The 24,560-nt window shown below is 40.7% G+C and overlaps 1 protein-coding gene across 7 annotated transcripts in view; it reads left to right on the top strand.

The window, feature by feature from the left end:
* The window catches only part of rap1gap2a (RAP1 GTPase activating protein 2a), a 100,777-nt gene that overhangs the window by 14,995 nt on the left and 61,222 nt on the right, over positions 1–24,560 (top strand). For 2 of the 7 annotated variants that reach the window (XM_017490577.3, XM_017490583.3), the window contains exon 1: positions 24,054–24,371. The exons of 3 other annotated variants lie outside the window; for them this stretch is intronic. In XM_017490577.3, the coding sequence (XP_017346066.1) occupies positions 24,235–24,371 (137 nt within the window). In that variant the 5' untranslated portion in view covers positions 24,054–24,234. Of the gene's footprint in view, positions 1–24,050; positions 24,372–24,560 lie in introns of those variants that run through there. 2 more of the 7 variants (XM_017490579.3, XM_053687492.1) reach the window with 2 other exon arrangements.

The raw sequence follows: 24,560 nt of genomic DNA, 5'->3' as shown, positions 1-24,560 counted from the left end.
AGTGGATCCGGAGCCAATCCCAGGAACACTGGGCACGATTCACGAATACACCCTGGGAATACGTAGGGGCAGTGGACCGTAGCCAATCCACCAATCTGCATGTTTTTGGGAGATGGACATGAGGAGCAGAAGTGGGTAGACTAGCCAACAATTTACAAGTAAAACTACTTATAAAAACAATTACTCAAGTAAGAGTAAAAATAATAATGTTAATAATTACTTGAGTAAGAGTAATCAACTTCCCCATGAGAAGACTACTCAAGTTACTAGATATTCTGAAATGATTAAAATGAAGGGAAAATCCTGAATCTCAGGGCGTTTTCACACATGGCTCATTTGGAACGTTTGTTTTGGAACCTGGTGCGGTTTCTCCCTTGGTTCGGTTCGTTTAGACATTACAGTGGTGCTTGAATGTCTGTGAATCCTTTAGAATTGTAAATATTTCTGCATAGATCTGACCTAAGACATCTTTGGATTTTCACACAGGTCCTAAAAGGGGATAAAGAGAACCCAGTTAAACAAATGAAACAAAAGATTATACTTGGTCATTTATTTATTGAGGAAAATGATCCGATATTACATATCTGTGAGCGGGAAAAAGTATGTGCACCTTTGATTTCAGTATCTGGTGTGATCCTCTTGTGCAGTAATAACTGCAGATAAACGTTCGGGGTAACTGTTGATCGGTCCTGCACGTCGGCTTGGAGGAGTTTTTTCCCGTTCCTCAGTACAGAACAGCTTCAACTCTGGGATGTTGGTGGGTTTCCTCACATGAACTGCTTGCTTCAGGTTCTTCCACAACATTTCTATTGGATTAAGCTCATTACTTTGACTTGGCCATTCCAAAACATTCACTTTATTCTTCTTTAACCGTTCTTAGAAAGAATGACTCGTGTGTTTAGAGTCGTTGTCTTGCTGCATGACCCACTTTCTCTTCAGATTCAGTTCATAGACAGATGTCCTGACATTTTCCTTTAGAATTCTCTGGTATGCTTCAGAATTCATTGTTCCATCAATGATGGCGAGTCGTCCTGGTCCAGATGCAGCACAATAGGCCCAAACCATGATTCTACCACCAACATGTTTCAGATAGGATAAGTTTCTTATGCTGGAATGCAGTGTTTTCCTTTCTCCAAACATAACGCTTCTCATTTAAACCAAACAGTTCAATTTTGGTCTCATCTGTCCACAAAACATTTTTCCATTAGCCTTCTGGCTTGTCCATGTGATGTTTAGCAATCTACAGAAGGGCAGCGATGTTCTTTTTGGAGTCCAGTGGCTTTCTCCTTGCAGCTCTGCCATACGCACCACTGTTGTTCAGTGTTCCACTGATGGTGGACTCATGAACATTAACATTAGCCAATGTGAGAGAGGCCTTAAGTTGCTTAGAAGTTACCCCGGGTTCCTTTGTGACCTCACAGACTGTTACACGTCTCGCTCTTGGAGAGATCTTTGCTGTTAGACCACTCCTGGAGAGGGTAACAATGGTCTTGAAGTTTCCAATCTGGATGTAGATCGGTGGCGTCCAAACACTTTAGAGATGGTTTGTAACCTTTTCCAGCCTGATGAGCTTCAACAACTCTTTATCTGAGGTCCTCAGAAATCTCCTCTGTGCCATGATACCCATATTCGTGCCATGATACGCTTCCACAAAGATGTGGTGTGAAGATCAGACTCTGATAGATCCCTGTTCTTTAAATAAAACACACACACACACCCGATCATCATCCCATTGATTGAAAACACCTGACTCTAATTTCACCTTCAAATTAACCGCTAATCCTAGAGGGTCACATACTTTTCCCACTCACAGATATGTAATATTGGATCATTTTCCTCAATAAATAAATGACCAAGTATAATATTTTTTGTCTCTATTGTTTCATTGGGCTCTCTTTGCATACTTTGAGGACTTGTGTAAAAATCTGATGATGTTTTAGGTCATATTTATGCAGATATATTCTGAATTATACAGTGACTTATCATTATACTTATTATTTTTTTCCAGTCTGCCCAGATTAACTAGTTCATGTAATGCAGATGTGTGCTTCAGTAAACCACTGTGCGGTATCCTTTAAACAGCACATGAACACAACACTATAAATGCTACAATTCATACAATGTGACACACAGACAATAACCAGGATCTAACTGCGGACCCTGGAGCTGTGAGACAGAAACACACAATATTAAGATTAAAGGGACAAACTAAAATGTACAATTTCCAAATTCTAAATTAAATTAGTCTATATTAGTGACATTCCACCCGGGGATGAAAATAGAGCAATAAACGTAGGGCCATTAACTCAGTTAGTGATTAAATGTGCTAATGATCCGTTATTCTTTATCATCAGGATAATAATTTGATTCTGTAACCATGTCTCTTTTCAGAAGCGTTAGTTGAGGGGTTTCACAGCATTGTATGCGAGTACCAGACAGCACAGCCTCATCCTGAATAATAATAATAATAATAATAATAATAATAATAATAATAATAATAACAATACTACTACTACTACTACTACTACTACTAAATACTACTACTACTACTACTACTACTACTAAATACTACTACTACTACTACTACTACTACTAATAATAATAATAATACTAATACTACTGCTACTAGCTTCTGTCTGTCTTCTGTTTTTAGAATAATTTTGTTCTACTAAGTCTAAATGCTACTTTTTTATTAAATGAAAAAGAAAATACATATTTTGTAATATTCAAGACCACATGTAGAAGTAGAAGCAGCTCCTCTTGTGCACCACTAGATGGAAACAGTGTCATGAAATGTCTCTCAGGGTCAAAATATGAGGCATTTCCCCCCGAATTGTCCTCTAGAAGGAGCACTAGTGCAACTCTCTGAGCTGTCTTCTGCTTTGGTACCAGTGTGACTAAAACTCATTTCCTGCATATAATTATCGCAAAATCAGGTTTCATTTTACTCAAATGATGATTAAAATTAAACTCTGGCAAATTTTTGAGCCCTTTGTGAGTCGAGTCAGATGTTTTAGAGGTGGTAATGAACACTGAACTGCATAGCAGAGAGTCAGGACCGTTTTGTCAAAGCTGATAAAGAAATAAATTTCTGATGTAGATATCAAGAGGAAGTATTTGATCAGAAAGATTTTAGCTTATTAAAAATATTGTTATTTTGGTATTGTGGCTTCAGCTTCTGTGTAGGAGAAGTATCAAATGATACACTGATTCAAATGCTGATCCACTGAACGAGAGGGGAGTGGATCGCGTCGCCCATGACTCAAAGGATTCACTGATTCAAATGATGATCCACTGAACGAGAGGGGAGTGAATCTTGCCCATGACTCAAAGGATTCACTGATTCAAATGCTGATCCACTGAACGAGGGGGGAGTGAATCTTGCCCATGACTCAAAGGATTCACTGATTCAAATGCTGATCCACTTAACGAGAGGGGAGTGAATCCTGCCCATGACTCAAAGGATTCACTGATTCAAACGCTGATCCACTGAACGAGAGGGGAGTGAATCTCACCCATGACTCAAAGGATTCACTGATTCAAATGCTGATCCACTGAATGAAGGAGGACAGAATCTTGCGTATGACTCAAACGATTCACTGATTCAACTGGCCTGCTGAATGGTAGAGGTGCAACTCTCAGTCATGACTGAAAAGATTCACTGATTCAAGGAGCACAGTTCAAGTGGAACATTGCAAATATAACTTTTTTTATGACACAGTGCAACACAAACTAACTACTATATCATTAACAAATGTTTAACAACACTAACAGAAAACATGTAAGTTACAGACCCGCTGATTGAGAGAGAGAGAAGTGAATCTTTGTCTTGACAGACTTTGGCTTGATTCAAAAGATTCACTGAGTCAAACACTGAATTACTGATTCAGAGAGGTGTGAACCACAGCCTTGACTCAAAGGATTCAAGCATTCCACTGGGGCTTGGATCAGGTCACTGATGTTTCAGTTTGCAATTTAAGTTTGTAATTGCGAAGCCTGCCAGCAGTAACCGAACGAAAATCATGGTGGTAAACGATACCAACTCGTCCAAAATTCGTTCATCAATTCATTCCTCTTGATAACTTGTTCAAAAAGACTAATCATTTAGTGTAGGGTCACAGTATACATAACTGACCTACAGGATGTAGTGATTCCTGCTTCTGGTTTTAATGGTCAGACTAACAAACAATGCTGTCCTACCACAATCTTTACTTTTAACCAGAGAGAACTGAGCCTTGTGCTGTGCAGAGTAGAATCATTATGTGGCTCAAATGAGAGTGAATCTTCAGTGACTCGTAGACAGCTATAGCACTGTAATAACACGCCTATAGAACTGATCCAGACTCTAGGGACTTGTAATAATTGCGTCACCATTTTCCATTAAAATATTCTTTATGTGTTTGCTAATGATAGGTGTCATGGTAGCATAATAGTGTTGGTGTTTCACAGCTCCAGGGTCTAGGGACTCATCATAAGTTACTTAGTGTGCTGACTTTTGCATATCCCGTTGGATTTGCGCCAGGTACTCTGGAAGGAACACAATACACCATATAAATATATTAATATTTGTGGGTAAAGCTAAATCTACTTATTACTGAGATGGCCTAGATAGTGAGTAGGGTTAAACTCCAAATCAAGACCAAAGAGACCCTGTTCAAAGAACCCAACATACAGGATTGGCAGATCTGCATGATGAAAGCAACACAAGTCTAAAAATGTCTGTCTGAGAATGGCTAGCCTCACAAGCCTGTCATCTAACCCCTTCTCTAGAAAAAAGAACTTGGAAATCTTTACCTGTTGGCAAACATGAGGCAACACTCAAGCAACACTCTTGAATAATCTTTCCCTGTTTTCTCCCTAATTTTGTCTTGGCCATTTCCCACTCACCAGCCAGCTCAACCCCTATCATACAGTATGACATCATATGACAGCTCATCATATGACAGCTACCAACCAGGAAGGGTGAACATATCAAATACTCCTTTATTTATTTATTTATTTATTACCAACAAATCAACTATATTTCATGAACTCATTTACATTTTATGACTTGTATTATAAGGGACACAGTGGCTTACTGGTTAGCATGTTTGCCTCACAACCCCAGAGTTGAGGGTTTGATTCCCACCTTCTCCCTGAGTTTGCATGTTCTCCCCATGCTTAGTGGGTTTCCTCCGGGTACTCCGGTTTCCTCCCCAGTCCAAAGCCATGCATTGTAGACTGTTTGGCATTTCCAGATTTTCCGGAGTGTGTGTGTGATTGTGCCCTACGATGGATTGGCACCCCATACCTGGTGTCCCCTGCCTCATGCCCCGAATCCCCTGGGATAGGCTCCAGGCTCCTTGTGACCTGGCACTGGATAAGTGGTACAGAAAATAGTTGGATGGATGGACTTGTTTTATGGTGGCTTAGTACTGAACATGCCTGCCTCACCCCTCCAGGGTTTGGATTTTGATTCTTGCCTCCTCTCTTTGTGTGTGGTGTTTGCATGTTCTCCCTGTGCTTTGCGGGTTTCCTCCGGGTACTCCAGTGGAAAGGGTACTCCAGTGGAAAGATTGCATTGTAGGCTGATTGGCATCTCTAAATTGTCCATAGAGTTTGTATGGGTTTATGAGTGTGCACGCAATTGTGCCCTGCGATGGGTTGGCACCCCGTCCAGGGTGTCCCCCAGCCTGTGCCTCAAGTCCCCTGGGATAGGCTTCAGGGTCCCTGTGTAGGAACAGAAAATGGATGGATGGACTTGTATTATGCACAAAAACTCAATGTAAAAATATCCGCTGACTCTCTCAAGATGGTCATTCAAACTGATCTGATTCATCTGAAGTACTTTGTTTATAGATTTGAGAAACTTACATTCTTCCCTGATCTCTGCTGTCTGTCTCATTTCTGCAGCTGAGCAGGTACATGTCTTAGTGGACAGTTTTAATCTCTCCTCGATGTATGGATCCTCACGTCCAGGTCCCTGCCACTCCTGCCAAACATTTACCCCCGTTTACTTCCCGAGTGACACGGCTCACAATGACCTGATAGTGGCTCCATCTGTTAGCTGGGTTTTAATGAGGCTTTTAAAGGCCCATAAAGTCTCCTACTGGCCATGCAGAAGGACGATGTTGTGGGTGTCCTCCTGATTCCAGGAAGAACCCTGACTCCCTAGGGGCGTGATCTCTGATCTGGAGATCTGCTAGCATTGGCTTTACTCCTTTAATCTGGCTCATTTGTGATGATCGATTGGATATCACAGCCACCATGCTTGAGCTGCTTGGGCAGGTGCTCAAGATAAAATTGCCATTCAATCAGATTTACGGACACCGGTGGTGGCTGTGACGATTGTCGCCATATGATGTGCTCAAAATGTGACACCGAATGACATTATAGCCCTTCAATCGCTTTGGATACGATAAAGCACAAACCCTGGCGGTGATTTTCACAGCAAGTCTGTGACAAACAAATAACTCTACTTTTCTCAAATGGCTTAAACGTGTAAATGGCCGTTCGAGTTGCAGCCTGGGAAGACAGTTCACATGGTCACAATTTGGCATGTTGTCACGTCATTCCAATTCCACTGAAAGAAGCTGCACTTACCTCTACATTTCTAACCTAATCTACCGATGGAGAACCAACATTACTGACAAAATTAAAAGAATTATAAGTGTACAATTGGAAATGAGTTCCCACTTTGGTTATCATTATTATTAGCTTCAATGATTGTTTAAACACAAGGCTCATGGACGTCTCTTCACTCTTCTGATTCATTCACTCGTTTCTGATCTTCTTCTTCTTCTTCTTTTTTTTTTTTTTTTAACATTTCTTGCTATTTTAATATGTCATCTGTCCGAACTGGTGAAGTGCTCTTCTCTGTTTTGATGATGTCATGGAGGATTTTGAGTTATGTGACATCTCCTTTGGTTATTGTGGTGGTGTAAGGAGCTCTCATTTCCAGTTAACTCGGGAGACGGAGCTCGTTGCAGCCTTTCTACAGAATCAGATACACTGGTGCACAAGGGTCTCCTTTACAAGCTGCCTTTTGAATGTGGATAATGGGGGGTGAGCTTATTCAGTTACTCTCTCCCTCGTTCTCTCTCCCTCTCTCTTTTTCTCTTTTGTTAACAGTTACTTCCGACCGAGGCCAGTTTTTGTGCCATCTTATGCAAGCTGCCTCTCGATTTACTAAACCTGTAATTAGTTCATGTTGTCTTGTGTTCTCTCACGTGGTTTGCACGAAAGGTTTTACTAGTTTTCTGTGGTAAAAATAAAACATTTCTGGCTTTGACTTTTTATCATTGCCTCCCTTCTTTCGTTTGTGAACTGCATTGTTTAATCGAATCAAGAAAGTCACACTTAATGTAGCTAGCAAGGTTTTAGACATCTTTAGGAGTTACATGACTGCTTAGTGGTTAGCACGTTCGCCTCACGCCTACAGGGTCGGGGGTTCGATTCCCACTGTGGCCTTCACATGTTGTCCCCGTGCTGTGGGGGTTTCCTCCGGGTACTCTGGTTTCCTCCCCCAGTCCAAAGACATGCATGGTAGGCTGATTGGCGTGTCTAAAGTGTCCGTAGTGTATGAATGGGTGTGTGAGTGTGTATGTGATTGTGCCCTGCGATGGACTGGAACCCTGTCCAGGGTGTACCCCGCCTTGTGCCCCATGCTCCCTGGGATAGACTCCAGGTTTCCCCGTGACCCTGAAAAGGATAAGCGGTATAGAAGATGGATGGATGGATAGTTATCTCAAATTTTTTGAGTTAAATGAACTTATCCGGTTTTACAGTGTTGTTAAACGACAGTTTGAAAGTTTTGTCTGTTAAACCAACCCACAGACGGAAAACCAACGCACGGTTACAAACGAGCCTAAATCAAAACATTTTCCTGTCATTTTGGTGAAATATCTTTGTTTTCTTAAAGTAGAAGAAAATTCAAAGAATATTCCTGGCAGAAAAATGGATTTTCGACCCGATTATCCTTTGACCGTTTACCAGGAATTGCACGTGACATCTGAACCATCACGTTTCCCAAAGGGTTCTCAAGATGGATCTTTTTCACATAATAAACAAATGTGTTTAATAACACAAGAATATATCATTTGCATTTAACATTAGCGTGCTAATAAACAAAGCTATAACATCAGAATATTCATTTATTATGGCATGTTACACTAGCTAGCAAATAGTGCGCTAATCATTAACACGCATTATATATATATATATATATATATATATATATATATATATATATATATATAATAAGCTCTACCAAGCATGTCAGTGAACCTGAGCAAGATGTTTGCATCCGTGTTTTCAGATGTGCATCACTCTGGGGCAAAGCCTGGTTATATTTCAGCCTGGTCTGATTGTTAAAGGCTCTCCACCGGTTCGTTTCTTGCCGTGTGCTTTGAGCGCTCTCGCTTCTGAGAAAAGCTGGAGCCTTGTTGCTGTTGGAAACACCAGTTATGTGTGTATGCGTATGTGTGTGTGTGTGTGTGTGTGTGTGTGTGGACATGAGCTGATGTCCTTGAGCTCAGAGACCTACAGCGCACAAGCTGCAGATATAAGGAGAAAAAAAAAGGTTCTTTCATCAAAGAGGAGTGCTCTAGTGATAAGCAGACAAAGATCCTACTCTGTGTTTGAAAGCAGTCACAGGCAGGGAGAAAAAAAAGAAAAGAATTTTGATGACTCTGATGAGTGTGATTTTTTTTTTTTAAAACATCTGTAAGAGAGGAAAGAATAGAAAATGAAAACAATTGAAATCAACCTTCATGAGGAACGTGGAAGAAATGAGCTTTCGTGACCTTACAGGTTTCAGGTTTTTGTACTGTGGGCACTTTCATATTTCCATCATGTACCTTTTTTTCGAATACCCAGGATGAAGATTGGTCACATGACCCACAGCGTTTGACAACAACAGACCTCATTTGTCACTCGGAACATGTGTGACATGTTCCGAGTGACAATGATTTGATTGGAGGATTGATTGGAGGATTTACACCAGAAACGTTGTCTTTATTTCAGAAAAAACCTTCATGTCATATAATATTCGTAACGTTACTGTGATTTAATATACACATTACGAACTTTAAACGACGTACTCGTTTCAATCACATACAGATGGAATGAAAATCTTGTGAAAACTCGTATGCTTCGTATTAAATACAATATCTCGATGATCCATCAGCGTTGAAATATTTCATATTTAACACAAGCGAGACTAGATATACGATGAGAACAAAAGTAACGGCACGCTATATGGAGGAAGAGTTAGTGTGTCCACGGTAGCTGATATGGCTGAGCTCAGTTAGTGAATTTTCACTGTTCATTGTTTAGTCGCCATTTTGTCATTTTCAGCTCTGTGTGAGCGTTGCCTTTTATGGTGTTTTGTGGGCGGGGCTAGCGCAAATAAGCTGTGCTGTGAAGATTCTTGGTAATGTACTGACACTTATCAACATAGACAGGTAAGCGCAAACTAAATCAGCGTTACAGAAACTTTTACAGATTCCTGGCAGGAATTTTTAGCTAGGCTAGGCTGAAGAAAACGTTTTGTGTGTCTTGCGGAATTAGTGGCACAGGCGTACGTTGAAGAAAGTCGGCGCTACTTTTCTGGTAGATGGATCGTTATCTCTTCTGCATATCTTAAAAGGAAGTGAGAGTATTCGCTCTGAGTGGTGTGATGTGGTTTCCACCTCACTCATATTTGTAACTCATGACAAATAAGTTAAGTTGTTCTGCTCTCATGTGCATCGACCTACTTAAAAAAAAAAAAAATCAGATTTCTTAGTCTGTTGTTTAATCCTACCTGCTTAGTTTATTGTACTGAATAGTTACGGTATTAAAGGAATAGTCTCTAGTCTTTCTAGTGAGATGCTGCATAGTATAGAGATTACTGAAGGTTAAAATATACAGGGTTTCGAATAGGGAGCTGTGTTATAAAAGGTGCATGTTGTAAACATGTGCCCCAACAACTTCCCTTAGACTTCCATTGTAAATGCGTCTGAAGTAAATATGTTTTTAGTCCTGGAAAATCATCCACGGTGATCACACAAACATTACAGATTATGTAAATAAAGCTTAGATCAAAACATGCCGGACTTTTCCTTTAATAGGATCATGGTATGTGTTTATGTATGTATGATACTGATGCTGTAAGTTAGATCTCTATTTTGTTGGCCTTCATCCTGTGTACCAGCTAGTTAGAGGTGAAACAGCTGTCAGGCTGAACCGTGTCAACCCCCTACACACACACACACACGCACACACACCATGACCATCACCACCGCTATACCGAACGTGATTTATGAGCTAAATTAAATAAATGACATTTGTAGCAGAAGAGGCAGAACGGATGGAGGAGCGCTGCTGAGGTGGGCCTGGATGCATCATGGCTGAACAAAACAAGGCTATTCAGTCTGGACGGTTTCCTCTCCCCGGAGAGAAGGAAAGTGAGCGAGAAAGAGAGAGATATAAAAGCAGACGATGTTTGAATAGGCTCTGCGCCATGAATATATTAAAAAGCCGTCAGCTTATGCAGATATTGTGGAATGATTACACGTTCGGATCCGCCGGAGAACCGCAAATGGGTCTGCGATGATCATCTCTGTCGGCAGGTCTGAAAGGTCAGCTATGCAAATTTGCACATCGCGTTTTTGATGAGAACCGATCTTAGGTCATGTGACACCGCAGGTGTTTGCAAACAGTTGTGTTGTTTCTTTTTCTGTCCTGTTTCACAGGCTGGGGATCAGGTGGTAGAGCGGGTTGTCCACTAATCGTAGGGTCGGGGGTTCGATTCCCGGCCCACGTGACTCCACATACCGAAGTGTCCTTGGGCGAGACACTGAATCCCAAGTTGCTCCCGATGGCAAGTTAGCGCCTTGCATGGCAGCTCTGCTACCATTGGGGTGTGAGTGTGTGTGTGTGTGTGAATGAGACACAGTGTAAAGCGCTTTGAATAAAAGCGCTATATAAGTGCAGACCATTTACCATTTCTGTGCTAAACCAAAAGCAGCCAGTTAAAAGGGCTGGAGGTTGAGAGAGAAAAAGAAACATAATCAATCAGCCAGTATATATTTGCTTCTTCAGGTCAACACACTCACTTTAAATTACACGTAGTTACACTGTATGAGACTGTTCTATATAAAATATACAAAAGTAGAAAAGTTTGCACCCCCTGTCGGATTCTGAATGAGAATATTGCTGTATTCAAGTGACCTTGGAAGTGGGACGTGAGTCGTTGGATTTGGAAGGACTTGTTGAGCTTGGAGTTGAGGAGACCATCCTGAGTAGGAATTCCAAGTATATATATATATATATTTTGGTATTGTTTTGTTTTTTCCTGGTCAGAGGTTGGGTATTCCAAGTTACGACCTTGCAGCATTAGTCTGTAATGCATCTACAGACCAGAACAGAATTCTGCGCTAATTTATCACTGTTTTCCTCCTTAAGCTCATTACACAAGAAAGTCTAAATATAACAGTGATGTACTGAGTCAGCAGTCATCTTCATCCGCAAGATCTAAACGTTCCGTCGACAAGCTCTAGTGCTTTTGTTTAAATGAGCCTCATTAAGCCAACTAATTAGTTAAAAGTCATCCAAATGCTTTTTGCTGTGTTTTATTTAAGGCATTAAAAACCTCAACCAGACTCAAAGTCTCAGAAGGTTTGTTGTGAGCAGTTAAGAGTTAATGGGAATCAAAAACAGCTCCCAAAAGACCTGAAACCTAAAAATAGTGACCTTTTAGCGAGCCGGAGAAGGGCATAAAAAAGATATAAAAGTGTTTATGTAGTCTAACAGTAAATATCATCATTCATAAATGACAGAAACACACACACACACACACACACACACACACACACCATAAAGAGATGACTGAATAGAGAAAGTAAAAATGCAGCGATTCGAAATTCAGCCATTCAAAACCTTTTTGATTGGTTCGCTATTGATATCAACGTTCTCCTTTGCTGATGAAATGATGATGAAGGAACATCCGTGCGACTAAACTCATATTAAAACTCATGTACTGCCGGTGCCATCGTTTCAAAGTAAGAGTGTGCAAACGTTTGCCCTCAACTGCACGTCATATCTCCTTTTCGAAGCAGAAATTCCTTCATCATTGTACAGCTTGGCGTCACTGCACACCAGTTATAGACTCAAACAGGAGCCGTGACCTGAAGTGCGGAGCTGGAATTACATGTCAGAAGTGATTTGTAGGATAATATAGTTCCAGTTCTATATTAAGTAAGAAATAAAACATGTCATGTCATGCTGTAATAGGAAAATAAGGTGGATGTACTGTTACCACTCTGAAGCCTATTCTTTTCAATAACCGCACCTCTCTAAGTCCTCTTTCATGCTAACGATAATACGTGATTTTTTTTATTTTTATCTTTCTTTATGAGCTGTTTATGGTGAGAGTCCGATCTACAGGCCTCGCAAGCGAGTTGTTACTATGGGAACAATAACGTATTAAAAGTGTTTCCATAGAAACCTGTGATTTAAATTTGTAGTCAGAAATACTGTCAGAAAATGAATCAACACTCTCTGACCAATCAGAAGCAAGAATTCAGTAGCGCCGCAATGGAAATGTCTTTAATACGGACCTGTTGCGGTATTTAATTATTCGAAATAGAAACTTCGGTAGCTGGAATCTTAACCTTGTAGCTTCAGTGCGAAAAAAACAAAAACAACAACAAAACAAGCACGTGTCGGTTCAGTGACTTCATTTGTACGTTTCATTTTTTTTAAAACTCTCCCTTTCGAGGTAAACATTACACCGGATAGGTCAGAGCGAGCTTTACTAAATACTACCTTCCAGCCCTTACCTTTCCGGCTTATCTACATTCTCCGTTATGCTAACAACTGTATAGTGTGTTAAAGGCTAACCGCAGTGCAATCATTAACCGGTGTGTTTTTTAGCCGATCAACGCAGGTGGTCTTGTTAAAGTCCTGAAACTGACTGATTTGCGCTGCCAGTGTCCAGACACAGCCTGTCATCTCTCCGGCCCTCAACCTGCCGAAACGGCCACATGATGGATGATCCTGTCAGCATACTCACAGTAGCTCCAATGATTTTTCTTCCACCGCTGAAGTAAATGGCCACATTAGAGCAGTGAAGTGCCCGAATCTGGGTTAGCGCTTCTGCTCACATTCAGAGCAGAACAGGAACAAGAACGTGGCGTTCCTCAGAGGGGCCGCGATATTTATTACAGATATCTGGCTGTAGGGTTGCAGCTGGGACTTTATTCCTTCTGCTTATAAACAGAGATGAGCGGACCTCGTTCTATTGAAACCTGATACACCTTGTTATGTTGAATACTGTCACACAATCACATTTCCATTTAAAACCCCAAACTTTTCTTTGAACCTGTATAATTTTATTAGATGGACCAAGTACTTGTTGCAAATCTCAAAGATCATGACTCAAGACTCGACATTCCTTACCGACATACCGATTTAATATACAGTACAAAGGATGGATTATGAAGGATGGATTAGTTTCCTCTGTCTTATTGCTTCTTGCCAACGTTTACCGTTTTAATTGGTTAAAGAACGATACGTCACACCTTTTTATCCATTTATTGTTACATTTAAAGCTGTGAGACGTCAGCAAAACAAGTTAGTTCCTGTTATCACTTATGTTATAGGAGCTATAAACAGTCATTCCCTCACCAGCCTGTCATTTTTCTCTCTCTCGAAGTTGATCCGAGTTGTGATGACGCTGATGATATGTTATTCTTTTCTAAATAACAGCACGATTTTTAAGCGTTTTTTTATTAATTATGTATCATTTACGTTCGTGGCATTTGGCCGACGCGGTTATACAGAAGTGAAAGGACACGACATTAAATTTTTTTCTCATTTGCACAGCTAAGCAGTTGAGCAAGCGTCAAGGGTCTTGCTCAAGGGTTCAGCAGCGGGAACTAGGCAGTGCTGGGATTTGACCTCATGACCTTCTGGTCATTAGGCCCTGCCATTGTAATGTGCTATATTAGAACGAGTGCATTAATATAAATGTGTGATTTGCAGCTGCACTACTGTGAGAGCTGCTGTTGTAGAGAATGAATCACATCGACACTGTTCTGACCAAGCAGAATCCAGAATTTAACAAGACTCACCCCCTCATATATATTTATATATATGTACTTACACTGGCTCTTACATCTGTACTCTGCGCACTGTGTTTCTCTAGAACTCAATTATAAATCTTGTACAGTAGCACTACTTGTATTGTTCTCCGCTTGATATATATCGCTTCGCTTGTAGTTCCTCATTTGTAAGTCGCTTTGGATAAAAAGTATCTGCTAATTGACCAATTCAAAATAATCTACAGATGCTTATGTACAACCCCGATTCCAAAAAAATTTGGGACGATGTGTAAAATGTAAATAAATGTAAATACGGAACATTATTCTGAAATCGTTGACGCACAAATTGTAGACGCAGTTTCTCGCAGATCGCTGCTCCTCTTCCCATCTTTACTTCTGAGAGACTCCGCCTCTCTAAGATACTCTTTTTATACCCAGTCATGTTACTGACCTGTTCCCAATCAACCTCCTGCTGTTTCTTTTTACTAACACTGACTTTTCCAGCCTTTTGTTGCCCCCCCGTCCCAACTATTTTGAGACGTGTCGCGGCCATCAAATTCAAAATGAACTCATTTATTTCCTTTAAACGGTACATTTCCTCACTTTAAACATTCGATACGTTTTCTACGTTCTATTGGGAATGACATACGGGTCTGTTATTGTATTTATTTGCATTTATTTACATTGTACGCAGCGCCCCAGCTTTTTTGGAACTGGGGTTGTATATATGTTTTATAAATTCAATTTACCTTCAAGAAAATGAGCCAGATTTCACGGGAAAATTCAACAAATCGAAACAAACACAGGCGATGTGTTTGGATTCAGAGCACTTTCATACTAATAAAGGAATAAAACCTTAACCTCGGCATATCCGTGACTGTGTTGAAGTTCGCTAGTACTTCGGCACATTTAATTGACATCTTCTAACTTTTACCTCGGTATACGTTCGCAAGCATTTCATTTCTTTGTTGAATGATTTGACGCAAACGTTCACTCGAATCGATTTTTTTCTTTGCTTTTTCGACCCCTGGCTTCTAGAAAAAAAAAAAACGTAACACCGTGAGTAAACAGTGGGAAGGCGATGTGGGTTGTAGTTCTTATCGTCCTTATAGAGTGATAAGTTAAACACGCCGAGGTCAAGCAGAGTAATGAAAGAGTGTGAGAGGTGTAACGACGCTCGTGCGGGCGGGGGCGTTGGGGGGTGGGGGTGGGGTGACGGGGGGGTTCAATTGTAAACCGTGATCCGACATGTAAAATAATTTTTCATACAAATACCAATTCATCAGGACCCATCCAGACACACTCAACTGGACATCTGGGATTAGTCTTAATCCTTATTTCAAGATGATCAGGACTGCATCTGATCTTTTTAGCTTTACGGTAAACATAGATCAAAAACATTTACCTTCAAGTCAGATTTAAATTTCAATCAGGAACTTCACATCTTCAAAATGGCAGCATTCTCTCTCTCTCTCTCTCTCTCTCTCTCTCTCTCTCTCTCTCTCTCTATCTCTCTCTCTCTCTCTCTCTCTCTCTCTATATATATATATATATATATATATATATATATATATATATATATATATATATATATGAAATAGATGACAGAAATCTAACCCATCCCATTAAATATTCCTGTTTTTCCTTAAAAATGTAGATGGAACGGTGAAACAGTGAGTCAGTAAGGATTCATCTGAGTAGTAACAGCTGCTGTTTGTTAAACTGGTGAATGCTTCATGGTGAACAATGAGAATTAACCCCACGTTAATGTTAATGTTTTAATCGGGTTAAGATTGTAATCAGAGGTAACGAATGACTCGATAACCAATTTGTTAGGCAACGTTTGCATTTAGTAGGGACCACACACACACACATAAAAAAAATAAAATAAATAAATACAGTTATCTGCAAATCCTTGCACTTTTAACAAACCTGGGATTTGTGCATTGCTTTATGACATTAAAGGTGAGATTTGGCGTAAAATGAAAAATCGGTAACGGTTAAGTAGGTGGAGTCGAATAAGATTTGAATATTTTTTCACGCACTGAGAGTGAAAAAGAGCGTCTTTCGTATGCTATTCACGTAAATGTAAATGTCGGGGCTGATTTTTAGTTCCTGGTCCTGTGCAACAGGAACTAAAACGCACGATATGATTATCTTGGCTTATTGAGAAATGTTGATGAGTGACCAATCCTCTTCCCAGCCTTTTTTTTTTTTAAATTTCCGTTCGATTTGTATATAGCCAGGGTTTCCTTTTATTTCTTTTTAATGTCAGATGCGACACAGCATAACTGCCAAAGGTTCCCCAATGCTTTAGTTCTTCCTAACAAATCTGAGGCATCAGTGAGGCATATGATTTGGCTCAAATCATAAACTTAATAAACACTGTGCATGTGCGGTAGGTTTAAAAAAAAAGAGTGAGATCAGTACAAAGCAACACATCTTCAGTGCTTTGTGCGCTAATGTGGCATAAGTCTCACTGAAATCAATCATATGATGAGGCTCTGTTGCGTTTTTATAGACTCTCTGTAGTTATTTCCGCATAGAGACTCTTATACAAGATCTGCGTGAGTCAAGTGCTGTAAATGTAAATCGGGTTCTCGACCTGCGGAACACTTCATCAGAAGACCGGTGGGAGAAGTGGAGAGAGTCTTTCTGAGAGACTTCTGAGAGTTCTTCGGTTGCAGGGTGTATGAAGAGCCTAAAGAGGCAGCGATTAAGTCATTATGTAAAGGAGAAAACAGTTCATGACATGCTCTTATAGGAAAATAATCACTAACAGTACATCCCCAAGTGTTTCATTCCTCTAATTCCACCTCTAATCGTTCATCCAGAACATTCTGCAGTTTTTTCCAATTCTTCAGGTATTTAACGAATAACGCTGAGAAAGGAGAGAACGTTAGTGCTGTGTTGAAAAAAACAAACAAAACAAACAACAACAACTCATCAGCGATTGCGATTTTTAATTTCATTGTAATTCCATTTAATGTTTTGGAAGGTCCACAAAACAGCTTACTTCCTGTTAGCACTTGTGGTATGGCAGCTACAAACGTATTATTATCTTTCTTGAAGTTGATCAGATTTGGAAAAACAAACAAACAAACAAACAAACAAACAAACAAACAAAAAAATGCAACCTGTTGTGTTACATAGACTGTTACAAAGCGCTGACACTGGAGACTCCTTCCATAAAGTCTCCTCACGGAAAACATACAAGGAGCATCCTGTCGTCCAACTCCCTGTGTTTCTTGTTACTATAGAAACAATAACCAGGACTGAGAATTCAATAGTGCTGTGCTATGTCATTATACACCCCTCATGTGCACATATAACAACGGTACGGTAATTGATACAGAAAATACACTCCATCGGCCTGTTGAAGTGATTTAACAGGTTGTGTCGCAGCATGGTAACCATAAACGATTAAATACTGTACACTCGCTATCACGTTTGCTACAGTGATATCAATATGGAGGCTGGTCTCAGAGTGGGTGTGAGAGTGTGTGCGTGTGTACAGGGTGTTCAGCAGCCAGCTCTGTTAAGTGTGTGTGTGAGCGGGGTGTGAGCGAGTGTGGAGTAATATCAGAGATGCCGGACGCTGGGCCGAGCTCCAGAGACACATGCTCGCTGTACTATTTCTGTCCGTCGTGTTTTGATTGGAACGGAGTTACCCTCAGTCACCTTGTCCAAGGGTTTCTACTACAGATAGGGTGCATGCTCGGCACTTCATTTAATAACACAGACCCTGTTTGAGTCACAGTTGAACCATAAAAGGTCGCGGTTTACAAAACAGCCCGTTGTATATTAATCTTTATTATTGGCATTTGTAGGATTTACAAACAATTATTACAATTCAAGGACATTGATGTAAGTCATAGTTCTCAGCTTAAAAACCGTCCATAACCCAGTGTACAGAGTTACAAAACTCTCACAACCGTAAAAACGGTAGGAGAAAATGACAGTGGGTGTGTGTGAAACAATAAGGCATGCTGGTGGTATTTTAACAAAAATGACGCCCAGTTGTTGGATCATTAGAAAGTATATACCCGGTGGTGCAGCAGCTAGCGTTGTCATCTCTCAGATCCCAGGTACGTGAATACACTGGTTTCCTTGCGATTCTCTGGTTTCCCCCTCACCTCCCCTGGGATGGACTCAGATCCCATCTAGGGTGTATTCCCGTCTCTCTCGCTCTCGCAAGTGTTCCTGGGATAAGCTATGGATCCACTGCCATCCTAAAGCGCTTACTCAAGATGAATGAAAATGGATGAAAAATGGGTTCCACAGAAGCAGGGTTGCCAGGTCTGTGTAAAGAAGCCCAATATACCGAACCTCAAAATACACCCATCAGCCATAATATTAAAACCACCTGCATAATATAGAGTAGGTCGGCTTTGTGCCACCAAAACAGCTCTGACTCTTCGACGCATGGGCTCCACGAGACCTCTGAAGGTGTGCTGATGTATCTGGCACCAAGAGGTTAGCAGCATATCCTTTAAGTTCTGTACGTTGCGAGGTGGAGCCTCCGTGGATCGGACTCGTTAGTCCAGAACATCCCACAGACGCTCGATCGGATTGAGATCTGGGGAATTCGGAGGCCGAGTCAACACCTTTCACTCTTTGTCACGTTCCTAATAGGGGATACCGCTACCGTGAAGGGGTGTACTTGATCTCCAACAATGTTTAGGTAGGATTGCTAGTCATCTAGCCATCACAATTTTCCCGTTGTCAAAGTCGCTCAGATCCTTACGCTTGCCCATTTTTCCTGCTTCCAACACATCAACTTCAACAACTGACCGTTCACTTCCTGGCTAATATATCCCACTCCTTGACAGGTGCCATTGTAACAAAATAATCAACATGATATAGCCATGAATAAACAATAGCTATGAAAATACGCAGGCTGATATCCATTCTCCAATATTATCCATTACTGCAATAATTATATACTATAATAAGTTTTTACTTGTATACCGTATTTACTGTAATTTCCCAATTTTATATGAAAAGCTGCAGGCCTGGCAACGCTGGTTAAAGCGTTCATGTTTCCTTCTGCGTAATAATCGCCATAATAATGAAGAAAATATGAGAAGTTCATTCAGGAAGCAAATGGCATTTTGCCATTTTGTTCACGTTAATGTTTATCAGTGCTGAGTGTTGCCTTTTACGACTACGCCTTCAGTACATTTACTTCTAAATTAGTAGTTTATTTTTAGATGTACTAGTAATTAAATCCTTACTAAACCTATTTCTGTTTATACAAAATAATCTGGAGCACTTTGCAAATGTTAAATGAGCTCCTGATCTCCTTACCAGTATTGTCATCATATGAATAATTCAAGTTTTTTTTTTTTTTTCCCCTTTACATTTTTTCAGCATCTTTTTGACCAATCAGAATCGAGAATTTGAGGGGGTGTGAGTCAGACACACGAGCCCTTTTGTCCAGCTCCTGAAATCTTATTTGAAGCATTATTAAAAAATACTCGCAGCAATTAAGTACAGCAAGCAGAATGATAATTGGAAATTAACACGAAATAAAGTAAAAAAAAAAAAAAAAACGACATGCATTTGTCATTTTTTTTTGTAATCTGAATGCCTGAAAAATCCCTGAAGGTTTGCTGCTGCTATTTATTCATAGATTAGCAGACTTCGTGTAAGTGTGTGTATATGTGTGTGTGTGTGTGTGTGTGTGTGTGAGAGAGAGAGAGAGAGAGAGAGGCTGTTGTTAAGCTGCAGAGATGAATATCTATCACAGTTCTTATGAACGTTTGCTGGTTCCTGAAGTCGTGTTTGCTGAACGTCAAACTAAATCTGATAATAAAGTTACAAATGCCTGATTTAGATTCTGTTATGGCCTGCTTAAGTTATATAAGCTTAAGTTCTCTTATAGCAGGCTGGGTAAATATTTAGAGGACGCCGTCCTTGATTTATTTACTCTAAACAGGTCATTATTCATCTCAAGTGTAGACGTTCATGCGCCTGTTTGCTCATGAGAGGTTTATATTATATACTGTAAGCACTTGGATTATTCTATTTATTATGCAGTGATTATGAAGAGTTTAACAGCTCTAGTTTTGGACATGCTCGAGACCAGAAGCCATAGGTTTTGTTGAGGTTGGATGACAATAATAATGACATAGCCTTCGGGCTATCGCATTCGACTTATGCTACAGGATAGTATCTAGTGAATTTTGATAGTAACTATGTAATAGGCAGCTGAGAGCATTGATCAGGGCTGAAAAACCATTTTTAGGCCACCAAACGTCTCTAAAATACACTGAAACTAGTGGAAAAGAATTTGAAAATTTGAAAAATTTGAAAATTTGAAAAGCGGATAAAACGTATTTCGCGTGCATTTCTGATGGACAGACCTTATCCAGTCCATAATCCCCATTTATCCTTCCAAATCCTTGCGATATAATTTACACTGGAAATGGTTCTGTACATCATAGACACACTGTCTGGACCTATACTTTGCCTTCTGTGTGGAAATGTATTAGATTTAATTTGCATTATTTGCTATAAAACAAGGTGGCGAAAGAGACGTGTTGGCCACAAAGTATTTTAAACTAACCCAATCTGGCAACCTTGTCCTTAACTGTTGTATCCGCCTGTAGCCTTTCGCTAAAAATGTTCATAGATCCAGCATGGGGCAGCGCAAATCCTGCCCTTACGGACGTCTATCAGTGCTTGTTGCAGTTCCCACTTTTGACCACTAGGTGCAATAATAACTGAGATTTCATTAGAATGAGTATTTCAAGATAATTTAAACCGTATGGAGTTGTGAAGGAGAAGATTACTATTTGTTAAACGGATGATATAACCCGTGAAGCTCTCCCGTATTGATGAGCCACCGCCGTACGAGACGGAACTGGTGGTCAGAGAGCGTCTTGAAGTGGATTGGCTGTGAAGTGGAGGTTGACGTTAACAGAGATTGAGTATGAAAGGTTGGGAGAGAAGATGCCTGGATGTCTGTGAGGTGAAGTAGCAATGAAAGGAGCTGAGCGCTGAGAGAAAGCGACGTCCGCACCTGAGGGATTTCAGCTTTTGTCACTTTTTGAATAAAAAAATAATGCAGAATTCAAATCTTATCCCGCACTGGCGATCAGGGGCGATAGGTGATAGCCTGACACATTTTTGTTGTTTGGCTGGTTCATGAGATATTTTCCTGTTTTATTTTTAGATTTCTTAGGCTGTTTTATTTCTCATATGTGTGTGTGAGTATTCTCGCTCTAAAGGGAAGATGGGAGGAAAGGTGTGAGTTTGTGTCTCCTGGAAGTGCACTTATCTTGACGGTGTAATGCTAGGTGTCTCTCTCTCTACGTTCCTCCCTCCAGCACACTGTGAATTGCAGGATGGAGAACCCTGAATAACGCTGGAACACATGTTATTCTCCGTGTGGGTCCCAAAGGGCTGCCATTGTCGCTCCTTTGAGACGTCTCAACCCATATCCATCACTCATTATGTCTCCATGGCTACAGAGATGCTCCATATCACTGTTAAAATGAAACTCCCTGCAAGTAGCTATCTGAAGATCTGAATCTTCTGCAATTACACTGACATTTAGCAGTCAGCAGACTTCTTTATGACTTATGACTTAGGTTTGAGATTGGATACTATGGCTCTCTAGCTCAGAAGCTTAACCACCAGCTTCCCATTGAGAGTTTCTGAATGTGTACCTCTTTATTGTCTTTGGCTGCTAAGAAAAATGGTCCATTTTCATGCATTTATATTATGTTAGCTAGCGGTACCGATATGGTCATCACTGATTGGTTTCCTATTGGCATAACATGCTCTGATTGGTTAATAAGCACCGTGATCATTTCTGAATCTCGCTGCCTGTTGCACCGTAGACGTAGACATTAGACATTAGTTTCCAACTAATGCAAACAAGTTGGGCATTGATAAGAACTAAGTCTGGACCTAACTAGCTTATCATACATACAAGTTAAAATACATCCTTTTAACACACTTAGTACTGTTCAACTTTATATTATACTCTTATAAAAGAGTAATGAGTTATAATCCCACTATCTGGAGTCACGCAAAACAGGTTCCCTTTCGAGTCAAGGTTTCTTCATGATGTTTCAGGGAGTTGTTCATTAGGGATCTACAGTACATCTGGATTTCTGTAAAGCTGCTTTGTGTGCGTACCGAATGAAATCCAGGTCGAAATTGAGTTGAATGAAAAATTGCACCTGATTGGAAGGTAAACCTCAATGTGAATGAATGAATGAACGAATGAATAAATGAATAAATAAAAAGCCGAATGAGTAAATATTAAATATCGGTGTGATATTAACATTAAAATGAAGTTAACTGCCTCGTAATTCTTTCCCCACGGGCTAGCTGATCATAGTACTATTTGTCAAGTTATTGACATCGGCAGAGTGTATTCCAGATGTTGAATCTATCCTGTTGGTGGTTTGGTGTCTGTAAAGCAGCAGCTTTTTGCAAGCTCACTGCTAATCGTGAAGCAACGCTGTCAGAGTGTGGTGCTGCTCATTTGAGAAGTGAGCAAGAGCTCTGTTTCTGTAAAGTGAGACAAGCCCGTTTACACAGATGTTGTCCAAGACACAACGGGCCGCATGAATCAAACTGGACACGCATTAATTTATCCGTCAGTTGATCGCAGGAGCATTTGCACAATGAAGATGGTATTCATGATAAAACACCAAATAAATAAATAAATAAATGTTACGAGATCCTACAAGAGCTCTGGATTTACGTGACCCTTGATTGTTGGGCTAAATTACATCATCGCGACGGCTCAGATGGATTATATCCTCAGGCTTAAATTGTTTTCGTTTCAATCCCGCCAGCAGACTGGACAGAAAAACGGTCGAACTCATTCATATTCATACTGGTCGGTTTGAAGGAATCCAAACGAGACACGTAAGGCGTATCATTCAGTTCGGACAAAAAGTAATGGCACCCTTTAAAAGAAGGAAGGGTTAGCCGGTGCGCTGCAGTGGCTGAGCTGCGTTACTGGAAGATTTAGCACATACCGCGCTCTTTCACCGTTTTAGGCGCCATTTTGTCGTCTTCAGCTTTGTGAGCTTTTCCTTTCGTGGTGTTTTGTCTGTGTAGCTAAACGTAAATCGGATGTGCCTTGACCACGCTTGGTCATTTACATCCGATGGGCAGTTATCAACGTACAAAGAAAATCAGCATTAAGGACACTTTGTGAATCTCCTGGGAATTTTTTGTTTGGTTTGAATGATAAAAAACATTTACACACACTGCTGAATAACTGATCAGTTAGGCTTATTAATCATGTGAGGACCTTCCACTAAGATCATTATTCATGCAGATAATTAACGATGCGGTACTCCGAGACCTAACCCTAACCTTAAGCACGGTAACCTAATGCTCGGAAACATTTAGCCTCTTTTAGTTTATTCAATTTTAAAGCTTCAGTTTTTATAGTAATAAAGCATTTTTCCATGTGATGACCAGGCAAGTCCCCCATCAAGGTCAAAACTGTCAGATATTCCTATCCTTGTCGGGAAATTTGGCCCCCACCGAGATATAAACACACCCTCACGCCTACAGACACACAGCTGGTTGAAAGAGACATGATGACATTCACGAAACACCTTGATGACACAATGCTACTCAGTGCAAGCAGAGAAGAGAAATGACCAGCAAGATGAACCGTGTATGTAAGTATAAAGCAGAGAAGGTCAAAATGAAGCGAAGATACATTTAAAAAAAAAACAAAAAAAAGACCAGAAGAGAGAAAGCAAGAGTGCGAGAGGTGTAAGGGGTTGTGCGAGAGGGTGAGAGTGTGTCCTTTTATCCAGCGGAAAGTCCCAGCTATGGAGGCACGAGCAGGCCTGGAAGAACAGCAGACAGATGGAAACAAATACAGCATGGTGGGGGTGGAGAGGGGTGAAAGGAAGGCGATGGGGAGGGGAAAAGGGGCGGGGTTTAGCTTTGTGCTGTTCCTATCAGGTATAGGCAGGGGCAGGCTGTGGGAACAAGAGACGGAAGGAGAGAGAGAGAGAGAGAGAGAGAGAGAGAGAGAAGGCGAGAGGTAGACGGAGATGCACACTCTGACTCGCACAGACGGTGGCACTGAAGTCAGTTGTAGCAGTGAAATAAAACACAGCCCTGGACTGAAACCTGTGACCCTGAGACTGGAAGAACAGCACCGGTGCCAGGAGACATGTCCGAATCCAACGTTCAGTCCAAGAAGGCCGGCATTCGGGCTGCTGTCATCCTCATTGGACTACTGCACAAGTCCAGGAGACACAAGGAAAGAGAGAGAGAGAGAGAGAGGGAGAGAGAGAGAGAGAAGGAGCGGTGGGTGAACTTCTGTATTCCTTTTTCTGCATGGTCTAGCTTTCTGCATTTGACTTGAAGCACCTTTTCATATGGCGGTGATATTAATCTGCCAATAAATGTTCCAATATACTTCTCTCAGAGGATCAAACGAATCCCTCGTACATCTTTAACACCAGACAGCTGCACGTTAAAGGAGCTTAAAGTCTA

The sequence above is a fragment of the Ictalurus punctatus genome, chromosome 17 (assembly GCF_001660625.3).
Source record: "Ictalurus punctatus breed USDA103 chromosome 17, Coco_2.0, whole genome shotgun sequence".
NCBI lineage: Eukaryota > Metazoa > Chordata > Actinopteri > Siluriformes > Ictaluridae > Ictalurus > Ictalurus punctatus.
Note: the sequence above shows the minus strand (reverse complement) of the source record. Positions and strands in the feature narration are given on the sequence as shown.